Source organism: Rattus norvegicus, chromosome 10 (assembly GCF_021556685.1).
Source record: "Rattus norvegicus strain SHRSP/BbbUtx chromosome 10, alternate assembly SHRSP_T2T, whole genome shotgun sequence".
NCBI lineage: Eukaryota > Metazoa > Chordata > Mammalia > Rodentia > Muridae > Rattus > Rattus norvegicus.
This window is the reverse complement of record NC_141543.1, coordinates 36,401,369-36,413,924: the sequence shown is the minus strand read 5'-3', so window position 1 is coordinate 36,413,924 and position 12,556 is coordinate 36,401,369. Positions and strand designations below refer to the sequence as shown.

Here is a 12,556-nt window from a genome sequence, read left to right as displayed (position 1 = left end):
TACACACAGCTTGTAAAAAGGTAGGTTTGAGACGATAAAGGAAAAGCAAAGGCAAAAGAATTGTTGGTTACTAAGGCACATGAAAATTTCAGTCATTTCATGAGCCTGTAACTAGTAAATCACGTGTCTGTGTGCGCGTGTGTGCGTGTGCGTGTGTGTGTGTGTGTGTCGTACATTCACTCCCTCTGGGGAAGGACGGCTGTATTGCGGTGCATGTGTGGGTTGGCTCTCTTTCCATCATGTAGTCCCCGGCTATGGAGCCATCTCCCCAGTACTGAGTCTTGTTTTGCTTTCGAGTTGGGGGTTTGCATAGGCTTCCTTCATAAACATTTCTGTTCTGCACAGTTGAAGTTAAAAGCATCCTGAAGTCTGAACCTTTGTGAACACTAACAGGAAGAAACAGATTAGATTTGGGTTTTGGGTGTGTGGATGAAGCATGACACTGTACTGCACTGTATGTGAGCTACATGAAACCTGATTGGCTCTAAAATACATCCTTGTTCCCAAAGTAAAGGGAAACTGAAGACGCAAGAATAGTAAAATGTCAGCCTCTGAAGCTAGGTGCCAGCATGTGGGGCACATTATGCTACACTGTTACCTTTTTTGCATATGACATTTTCTGTAACAAATTGCAAATAACACAGTCACAAAAGATTAAAAATTTCTCCTCCACGGTGAAAGCACTAAGAGTCATCCTCTGTCTTTACATTTACTAAATTGGACCTTTGTACTCACTGAGCTGGTCACTAAGTCCCCAGTGGCCACTGTAGCTGGTGGCACAGGTCATCTGCAACTCTAGCTGAACCGAGGGTATCAGAGCTCAGAACTCTGTTCTTTGAGGAGTTGGGGAAATGCAGGAGGCAAGATGACAGCACAGAACTCCACACACTCCTCCTCTTCCATTGAACTGCTCTGGCCTATATGGCACAAGTTTTTTGTGTCTTCTGCTCCAAAATAAAGTGCACTTTAGGAGTCATGGAAAGGAAGCCATTGGCTCGGAAAATGGCTCAGGGAAGCAGGTCAACCAGCCCTTGCTACCTTTGTTTTAGGCTCAATTAGTGGGTTGAAGAGTGCCCTTTCAATAGTCATGTCTATCTAGGACCTTAAAATATGACTACTTGGAAATAGGGTCTTTACAGATGTGACTACATCAAGTTGACATTGTATTGAGCAGAATATCATTCCAATTACTTGTGTGCTTATAAAAACAAGATGTATGCAGGTATGAAAATTTCAAAGAATATTATGTTTTAAAAAAGCCAAGAGGAGGGCTGGGGAGGTGGTTTAGTAGGTAAAGCACTTACCGTAAAAGCATAGGAGCGATTCAAGCCCCTATAACCTACTTAAAGACCAGTGTGGCAGCACAAGGCTTATGATCCTAGGGAGGGGAAACAAGCTGAAGGTAGAGACAGGAGAATCCCTGAAAGCCCCTGGGCCAATCGCCCAGCTTAAGCAGTGGCAAACAACGGAAGAGACCTTGTCTCAAGTAAGTAGAAGACACTGTCCAAACCTGAGATGGTCCTCTGACGTCATGTGGTCGTGTGTGCGCACGCATATGCACACAGACACACAAACACTATACAATACAAAAAATTGAAAAACAATAAGAAGACACACAGAGACAGGCATGCAGAATGAGAATGGTGAGACAGCCACAAAGCCAAGGGCAGTTGAAGATTGCCAGGAAGCCAGGAAGAAGGATTCTTTGCCAGAATCTTCAGAATAAAGCACAGCCCTGTCAATAGGTTAATTTCAGAATTCTAGACTCTAGAACTCTAAAACTATCACTGTTGATTTAAGCTACCACATTCTTTTTTTTTTTTTTAGGGTTCTTTTTTTCAGAGCTGGGGACCGAACCCAGAGCCTTGCACTTCCTAGGCAAGCGCTCTACCACTGAGCTAAATCCCCAACCCCAAGCTACCACATTCTTGTGTGTTGTTCTATTAGCCCCAACAAACTAATCTGTCTAAAAGCATATTTCAGCAACTATGAGACAGTAATTAATTTATACTGTTTAAGCCACTAAATTTACTAAAGTTTGTAATAATGGCAATGTTGAGCTATCTGCTTAGTATTCAAATTTTAGATTTCTATCAAACCTACAATTAACTATCTATAAAATAGTCAATTATATAAATTGTCTATAAATTCTATCCTTTAGACTCCTAACAACTCCTTATATCTGTCTGTCAGATGTCTTCCCTAACGGCAAGTTTCTAACTTGCATATCTTTTTTTTTTTTTTTTGGTTCTTTTTTTCGGAGCTGGGGACCGAACCCAGGGCCTTGTGCTTCCTAGGCAAGCGCTCAACCACTGAGCTAAATCCCCAACCCCTCTAACTTGCATATCTTAACTCTACTCATACCTAGGAAGAAGTCACTACTCACTGTATACTTAAGTGTCCCAGAGAACTAGCAGTTTTCAGAAAAGCCTGTGTCACTTTCATTTCCACCAGCAATAAAGGTGGGTTCTAATTTCTCCAACAAGCTAATTTAGAACATTACTTGAACAGATTCTAGCCGGGGCATCTGGAGTTACATCCCTGTGCTTTTACTGTGTATCTCTGTAATGACTACTGAGTCCTGCTGGTCATGAACTTACTACTTGCTATACAGTCGTCTTTTTTCAAGAACATCTACTTGGATTTTTGCTAACTTACAAGCTGAACTGCCTTTTATTGCACTGAAAATGTTCTTTGTATGTCTTGATATAAGCTATGCACACATGATCTGCATACTCACATTTTGTGAGTTCTTTTCTCTTTTTTTTGAATACCTCTTGATGCAAAAGTTGTTTTAATTGTGATATGGTTTAATCTTTTTTCTTTGTTGCTCATGTAGGACCTAAACATCACCAAACCCAAGTCATAAAATTTACCCTTACAAGAAACCTTTATGATTTCACATAATAATTTCATGGGTTTAGCTCTTATTCTGGGTCTTCAACCATTTGAGATTATTATTTTTTTTTTTTTTAGTGAGAGCTAAGAGTACAATTTCTTGTAGGCATGTGGCTATTCCTATCCAATTGTTCCTGTACCGTTTGTTAACCACTTCTCTTTCACCCTACTAAAGGGTCTTGGAACATCCTTGCTGAAAATGACGTGAGGATAGATTTCTTTTTTTTTTCTAACTGAATTCTACCTCATTACTCAGAATGTCTATCTTCATGCAGGACCACACTGGGTTTTTTTCTATGCTTCTTAAAAAACATTTACCTTTTACAGGGATTTTAGGCTCATAACCAAACTAAACATTAGTACAAAGAATTCCTATGTAATTCTCCCTCCCAGTGTGCACAAGATCACTACAATGCATTTTGTAACAGAGTGGTCTCTATATTAAAGAAACACTGGCCAATATAGATGCTACTCCTCGGAATGTTGAATGCAGGACACCTGCTCACCACAGTGTCTTACCCAACAGAAACTTCACTGCTGAGCACATTCGTCCCTCCCTTGCTGATGCCTGGAAACTTCAGAGTAAGGCTTTGTCTTAGCTTCTCTGTATACCGTATTTTTGCACCATCACTTTGCTGGATATAGCAATCTGTTTTGTTTGTTTGTTTTAAAGAAAATAAAATTTGTTTATTGTTTGCATATGTATAGCCATTTGGCTTTTACACACCTATGTAATGCATGTACATATGTACACCTATGTACACACCTATACATGCATACAGTTTCCACAGAAGCCACAGGACAGCAACAGATCCGCTGGGACCAGAGTTACAGAGCATTGTGAGCCGCCATGGTGGGACACTGGAAGAGTGGCTGGTGGTATTAACTGATGAGCTATCTCTCCAGTCCTTGGATATAAAGCAGCCTTGATTGGCACTTATTTACAAAGGTTGAAATACATCATTCCATGTTTACCTAGATTTTAGGGTTACTTGCAGAAGACCTGATATTAAGTTGATATGTTTGCCTTTGAAGGTGAATTGGCAATTTTCCCTTAAAGCTCTTAATAGTTTGTTTCTTTGTAATTCTGACATCTTGACTATCTATCACAGCAGTTCTCGACTGTGGGTCTAAACCCCTTTGGGAATACATATCAGATATACTGCACATCAAATATTTACATAATACCAGCAGCAAAAATATAGTTATGGGGCTCAACGGTTAAGAACGCTGACTGTGGTGTTGGGGATTTAGCTCAGTGGCAGAGCACTTGCCTAGCAAACGCAAGGCCCTGGGTTCGGTCCCCAGCTCCGAAAAAAAAAAAGAAAAAGAAAAAAAGTAAGATTTAAAAAAAAAAAGAACGCTGACTGCTCTTCCAGAGGTCCTGAGTTCAAATCCCAGCAACAACATGGTGGCTCACAGTCATCTATAATGAGATCTGATGCCCTCTTCTGGTGTGTCTGAAGACAACTACAGTGTACTTATATATAAAAAATAAATCTTTAAAAAAGAAATAAATGCATTCACATTTTAAAAAATTACAGTTATAAGGATGCAATGAAAATAATTTTATGGTTTGGGTCACCACAACATGAAGGACTGTATTAAAGGGTAGCAGCATCAGGAAGGTTGAAAACCACTGGTACATTATATATTTCAAGACTTTCAAGGTTAAGTACAAAACTTTAAATGCACCAAGACAGGATAGAAAAATGGAAATTTTTCCTTAATTGCCAAGTACTATGGACTAATTTTGTAAATGTATATCATATGTCATGGTTTTCATAATTGTTATTATTACATATGGTATATTATTATAAGAAAAAGTCTTTTTTTAGACAAAAGGGGAAATATAGGCATAAAATTTTGTACTGTGTAAAGTTTGCTATTGTGTGTTATTCAAATGCAGACTTCTCTGCCCTCGTATCTTGTTTCAATCTGAACATGGCTTTATTATGCTTATTCTAAGCTGGTCCTGTCTCGAGTTTGTATAAGCATTGCTCCTCATTCATTCTCTGCCTTGCCAGTAAAAGCCAATGAGTCAACGAACCAATACAGAATTTTAGAGAAAGAACTAGTTGGGGCTTCCGATTCTACTAGGAGGGGTGGAGAAAGAGAGAAGAAGTAGAATAAGGAGCCATGAGGGAGGTGGAGAAAGAAACATCAGGAGAAGAGAGCAGAATCAAGAAAGGACGGAAAAAGCCAAGCTAACACAGGAATACTGTCTGACCAGCGGGAGGGTTAGAATGGCGCAATCATTGCTCAGTGTTTGGATCAAGGCAATTTTAATAAATCTTCGTGTCTCTGTGTGGGTATTGGGGAATTACTGGTTAAGAAAAACGGCCACCAGATTAACTCACTGCTTATATTTATAGTAAGGAAAATTCCCTTTACAATGTTGCTTCTATATTCTCTCCATCTTCTCTCCTTAATTTCCATCAACAGGAAAACTACATTTGCACATATTATAAACCCTACTTTTATCGAGTTTTATATCTACTAGATAAACCAAGAAATGAATGGGCATTAAGCAAATACTTACATCGTATATATTAACACTATTATTACCACTTCTGGTCTCTCCATTTACCCTGTGGGTTATCATCTAGCTTCATCTCCTTTCTCTGAGACAATTACACATTTACTAGCCATCAAGTACTGCGTCTGTCAATGTCTAACATTCCTATGTATGGCAGTCCTCTGCCCCAAGGGAAAACCAATGTTCCATGTGGTTTCTTTTAAAATCAGTTAAAAGCCATAGAATGAATATATATGTACATATACATATTTTTTCTAGACAGGGTTTGTCTGTGTAGCCCTGGCTGTCCTAGAACTCTCTCTCTGTAGACCAGGCTGGCCTCCAACACAGAGACTCGCTTGCCTCTGCTTCCTGAGTGCTGGGATCAAAGATGTATGCCACCACCACTTGGCTAATTATGGTTTTTTCATATTATATAATTATATTTAATGGTATTCTTCGTTTGGATTCATGTTATTACAGAATTCATTTAGTTTCAACATAAAGAACATCCTTTAATTGCAGGGTAGTGGTGTACATCTTTAATTCCAGAACTTGGAGGAAGAGGCATGCAGATCAAGGCAACCTGGTCTATACAGTAAGTTCCAGAACAAGCAGAAGTACATAGTGAGACCCTGTCTCAGAACAACAACAAAAAATAAATAAAAACACAAAAAAACCCTCATGAAAAATAACAAAAGAACACCTTTTAATATGTTTCAATCCCTAGCCCTGTAAAACATTACACACACACTTGCATATACACATCTCATATATGTCTTTATCTCAGGTTTTGATTATATATGAGAACATGTTTATCTTCATTGAAAGTTAAAATGCGTCAACTAAAAGATTCTTGGTGAGCAGCTTTATTCTTTCTTTGGGTATAAATGCTGACCTCCACTGCTTCTACTGGAAAGTCAGTTGTAGATTTTCTAAGAGTTCTTTTGTATTTGATGATCCAACGTTCTCTGGCTACTTTCAAGATGACTATCATTCAGCAGTTTACTGTAATGTGTCTAGGTGTAAGTCTCTGTATTTATCATACAATTTCCCAAGTTTCTTAGTGTACAACTTTTTCATGTTTATCCTTCAAACTTTATTATTAGTTTGTGCATGTGTCTCTACTGTTGGGTGTGTGCATATGGAGGTCAGAAGAGTAAGGAGTCAGTTCTCTCCTTCCCCACTGGGTTGGGGATCTAGTAATTGATGTCAGGCTTGTGGGGTGTAGGGACAGGACAAAGGTAGCTTTTATCCACATGACACCTCACCGACATTTTAGTCCCAGTATTTTTATGCTCCCTGCTCCTTTCTGTGCCTGAATGTCACATATATTGCTGTGCTTGATGGTGTGTCTGTACTCAGGTAGCTTGGAGGCTCTGCTAACTTCTTCATCTTTTGTCCCCATTCTGTTCTGTGTGTTACATCCATCAGTCTACTTTCAAGTTTGGTGAGATTTTCCTCTGCTGGATTTTTCATTTCGGTTTATCATATTGGTTAAAACTTCAGAACTTCTATTTGTTCTTTTTTTTAAAGCCATCATCAGTGTTTTCAATTTAATTTTAAAACATTATCATAGCTAGAAAGATGACTCAACAGTTAAAAGCACTTTCTGCTCTTCCAGAGGACCTGGATTCAATTCCTAGCACCTACATGGCAGCTCAAAACTGTCTTTAATTCAAGCTCTTGGGAATTCAACACCTTCAACACAGACAGAGGTGAAGGGAAAATACAAAGTAAATTGTTAAAAATGATGATCCATGTCTTTTAGCATAATTTTCTTTAGTTATTTAAAAATGTTACTAATGGCCTTGTGGTTTTTATCAAACTTAATTCTAGACTCTCATAATTTCTACTGGTTTTCTTTTCTTTTTATCCATTTGCTCATCAATTCATTCACTTTGAGGTAGCTCAGGCTACTACCTATTAGGTCTAATAATTGTTATGAACCCTAGGCTGGCCTTGAACTTATGCTCCTCCACTCCAGCCTCCTTAGTACAAGGACTGTAGGTACATGGCACCACATCCAACTCAGTTTTGCCTCTGAATGGACTGCGTTTTGTTGTTGTTGTTGTTGTTGTTGTTGCTGGGGTTTTTTTAGTTTGCTGAAAACTGTATATTTGGCTAATAAATATTGTTATAACTCAATAACATTCTCTCCTATTTCTCTAAAGCCTGTTCCTCTAGGTTTCTGCCTCTCACAGACCATTGTTCTTGCAATACATATATTCTGCATATTTTTACCATTTCACTTAAAGCTTAGTTCAATTCCATTACTGTATTTTAGTTGAAATATAACTCTTCATTAATGATTCAAAATATGTATTTTTAGTTCCTTGAGAAAATTTCAATTATCTCAAATTCTTGTGATATTAATCTTATTTGTAAGTTCTATGAACTCTTATTCTGTGTGTGTGTGTGTGTGTGTGTGTGTGTGTGTGTGTGTGTGTGTGTGTATACAGGTGCACATTAGGGCACACAAAGCACATAACTGAGTGTATGTGGAGGTGAAATATCAACCTTCAGTGTCCCTCCTCAGCAGCTTTCACAATTACTGAGACAGGGTCTTTTGCTCAGACCTGTGATTTGTCAATGAGGCTGGGCCAGTGATCACCTCCCTCGTGCATCCACCTGTGTCTGCCCACCCAGAACTCAGACTGCTCGCTCTACTGACAGAGCCACTTCCCCAACCTCCAACTTAAATTCTTAATGGCTGCTTTTCACACGTTTTAACCACTTCTTTTCCCCGCTGGACGTTCCAATTTGCCTAGGTAGTGGAATTGTTCATCTAAAATAGTTGCCCATGTAACCTGCAACCAATCACACATGAATTTATCAAATTAAAAACATCTTCATCAAGTAGATTGAGGGAATTTTAGATTCTAAATCACTGTGTAATGATGCACTTTAGGAATCACACAGGAACCCAGGCAAAAACATCTTTTTCTCTATATTTTATCTGATTTGGATATAAGTTTCCTATTTTCTTTATTAAAATTGAAAAGGCTTCCTATAGTTTTGGTTTATGGGGAGGTTTTAGTTTGAGACCATACATGAGCCAAAGACTGGATGCCTTCTTTTTTTTTTCTTTTTCTTTTTTTTTCTTTTTTTCAGAGCTGGGGACCAAACCCAGGGCCTTGCGTTTGGTAGGCAAGCGCTCTACCACTGAGCTAAATCCCCAGCCCCGACTGGATGCCTTCTTATACAGGCATTTAAATCCAACTCTGTAGCCACTGAGACCATTTCTGAATGTGAAAACAATCTCTTGGATGGTTCCCACTTGTGGACCATTTTGACTCTTAAGGATTATTTTCCTTTCTTACCAGTTCATCTAAGTATTAAATGATTCGTATTTAAATTCAATGTTTCTAGGTAGCTACAGCAGGAAGCATTCTATAGTAATTAAAGTCATCATATGTGGAGGCTATAAATGTTCCTTCTTCATAAACGTTCCATATGACTATAAAGAGTACATGATTTCAATAAAATCCTAGGTCTACCACAAACACTTGTTCAGAAAAATTTTAACCTATGGGGGATTTTTTGTTTGTTTGGTTTTGATTTGTGTAAAATGTTATAACTGATTGCTATGTTTTTATAAATAAGGAATCCTCTCGACTGTGTTCTGTACTACACGTGTACTGTTTGAGTATATTTTCTCTTTATTTGAGGGTAACAAGTCCGCATTTATCTTTCTTATCATTTTCAATATTTTTCATTGCAACATTCAATGAACAACAGAATGAAGACTACGTATTTCTCTTGAGTGTAAAGATAAAAACACACTACAGTGGACTGAAGAATGGCTCACTGGTTAAGAGAACATGCTGCTCTTCCCAAGGACCAGAACTTTAAGTTTTTTAAATATAATGAATACACAAAATATATGTGTATTTCTATTTCAAACATTCAATACAATTATTGTATTGGAGCGCTTAGGGAAAATATTCTTTATAAAATTCCATTATCAATATATAGACAAGGAAAACTAAATGGACATCAGTTAATTTTGTCCATTTTCCCACACTAAAGTTTCCATTTAAGAAAGCATAAATATATTAGTCATTCCCTGGGAAAACGACTCATCAGATACATATGGACAAAAGTCAGAGAACAATGACAAAGGATTGTAAGTATGAAATAGATCTCACTTTCCATTTTGAAAATGAGTATTACCTTGATATTTACATTTGATAAACTGTATTGGCATTCCTAAATCCAATCTAATTCAAGTTTAAAAAGTACAATATTTAGGCACTTTATTAATTATTCCTAATTAGAGGAATTGTTTCTGAACTCTATTTATTTTTAAAACCTTCTTATAAAAAGTTTTTTAGGGCTGGAGAGATGGCTCAGCGGTTAAGAGCACTGACTGCTCTTCCAGAGGTCCTGAGTTCAAATCCCAACAAGCACAGGGTGGCTCACAGCCATCTGTAATGAGATCCGATGCCTTCTTCTGGTGTGTCTGAAGACAAAGACAGTGTACTTATATATAATAAATAAATAAAGCTTTTTTAAAAAGTTCTTTAAAGTATCAGATAATCTGCACATTAATCCTACAAGCCTTGCCTTGGTAAGAAAGCTAAACTTCCTATTATTCAATCTAACAATAAACCATTTGAAAGCAAACACTGCAGTACTCCACTCACAACATAAATTATATCTACATAAGAGCAACAGAGAAGTAGAGGGTATTTGCAAGGTGAAGTTTCAATTTGCTTTCCCGAGATTTCCCTATGAAAATTCATCTTATTGCTCATGATTTACATGGCAAACTCTCTGGTTTGGTAACAGAGATGGAAAGAAGACGTGTAACTTAACTAGTCGTTCTAGCTCTCTTGGCTTAAAAACCTTCCCTTTTCCACCCTCGTTATTCAAAATGTGGTCCATAATCAAAGAGAACTGGCATCACTTAGGAGCTTATTAGAAATGCAGACCCTTAAGCATGGTGAGGCTATTCCTGTACCCTAATAGTCAGGATCTGCATTCAACAAGATGCCACACGATTCATATTCATAAACACAGCTGGGACAAGGGGGTCACACAACTTCTCATAACTGTTTCCTATGAAACCACATTAACAACACTAAACCATATTCTCACAGGGAAAGTGCTGGCTGGAGTGGAGAAACAGCTGCCCCCAAAGGATGCTGTGAGTCCTCTCTAGTTCTAGCTCCCTGGGTCTTCATGTGGCCCCTGCTATCAATTTGAATGGACTGTTTGGTTCTTACTTGGCCTCTAAAGTTGAATGGAAGCCTGAGGAAGTCCAGTTTTCACCAGGAAAGAAAAGTCCCCCAGAGTAAAACTTCATTAGGATTAATTTAGGTAAGAGGTAGAAAACTGTTTGTTTACCTTGACGGGAAGTAATGAGGTCCAGGTAGGAAGTAAGGGTGATGAAAGGAGAACCGAGGTGGCGTCCCAAACAGTGTGGCTGGATGGCCAAGGGGCGGGGGCTGATAGACGTGTGAGTGTGGAATGGGAGTAGCTGGGGGTATTGGGGTGCTTCGGGGACAAGTGGAAACGCCGGCATACTCCTTGGGAGGCTGGATAGGCGAGGTTGCAAATCTGGCATGGGCAGTGCTTGCACCAGCTGGAATCCTGTTGGTGCTCTCCAGAGAGACTGGAGTGGGTCTCTTCACAGAGCGACTGGTTCCCGAAGGGAGCCTGTGAACGTCAGTTTGGGAAGGCCCAGAAAAGCGCTGAGGTGGGAGTGATGGGCGGGGCGTCAGGCTTGGAGGCGGGACGGCCACTGGGCCAGTGCTGGAGACGCTGGGCTGGAAAAGTGTGATGGGGCTTGGGCGCTGGACTGCAGGTGTGGGCAGCTGGATGGCAGGTGGGGCTTCACCTTTAGAAATAAAAACAGCAGAGTTAAGTTAACCGCTATTAGGATCCCTACTGGTATCTACCACATCATGAACATGATCTTTGAAAGAGAGTTCACTATCCACCCTCGCCTAGTAGTGGTATCATATTAAACCACTCTCCTATTTATAGTATTCTGACAATTCTGAAGTCACCGTAATTTCTTGTGAATTTACATTTTTCTCTTACTGAACTAACCTCTAAGTGTCGTAAAAGGAGAGAACTTCTGTTTTGTTCACTACTGTGAACAAGCTCTGCTTCTGCTTAACAGAGAATAGGCATGTTCTGTTCTCAACAAACTTTTGGATAGGTAAATAAATGAAAAAATTATTATTGATAAATCAAAAGAATGAATGCATTGAAATATTGATTTATAAACAGAAATAATGTAAAACTACTGGAAACAGTTATCATTAAAGAATAATCACAGGAGTAGGGAATAAGATGCACAGGTAGTAGGAAACTAGATGTTCATTTCATAGTATTTGGGTTTTGGTCAATGTGATATATATTTATTTTATTTTCATATAAACAAGTTTCAAAGTAGCACTGTGTATCATTTTTCCTTCATTTTGCCTACTTCTTTACATTTAAAATTATACTTTTTAGTTGAAAAAATTAATCAAGAAAATGGTTCGCTTTACTATATTGAAAGTGAATATAGCTGGAAATCTCCAAAAGGAATAGGATTTATCATGGGTTAGCCCTTTGTGACAGACTTGGACAGAATCCTAGCAGGGCATGATTGGAAAGGGCAGAATTCTTAAAGGTTAAGTAAAAGTCATATGATTTATCCTTCCATTTCCCAAGAAGACACACTGCTGGCTGAGATGCTATTATACACCAAAAATGCACGCAGACTAAGTTGAATTAAGCTTTCATGACAAACTACACACGGAAGCCTTTGGAACAGAGTCACCTAGGGGTCTGTTAATGAAACACGTTCCAAGTACAGACGCTTCAGTCAGAAATGTCTCTCAATGGCCCAAAATGCAGACCTTCCTTCATCTTTATTAGGTGAGACTCCCACTTCCTGCCTTCCCTTAGGAGAGGCAGGTAAAGCCCTTCCAAACCTCGGCAGGAAGAGCCCCACCCATCCATTTCAAGATGGTTTCCTGCCCAGTGAAATACAGCAGAAGGGTGGAAATGATGCTGCCCTGATCTTTTTAGCCCAAGATTAGCCTCATGCTCCCAATCACCCTACCTCTGGCTCCTGAGTACTGGGATGGCAAGCATGTATTGTCATGCTAAATTTGGCTGCTTATGTTTATTACCAGG

General features: G+C 38.8%; 1 protein-coding gene across 3 annotated transcripts in view; it reads right to left on the bottom strand.

The window, feature by feature from the left end:
* The window catches only part of Sox30 (SRY-box transcription factor 30), a 29,681-nt gene that overhangs the window by 4,248 nt on the left and 12,877 nt on the right, over positions 1-12,556 (bottom strand). For 2 of the 3 annotated variants that reach the window (XM_087574461.1, NM_001427190.1), the window contains exon 4: positions 10,769-11,261. The exons of the other annotated variant lie outside the window; for it this stretch is intronic. In XM_087574461.1, the coding sequence (XP_087430587.1) occupies positions 10,769-11,261 (493 nt within the window). The remainder of the gene's footprint in view (positions 1-10,768; positions 11,262-12,556) is intronic. 3 annotated transcript variants of the gene reach the window in all.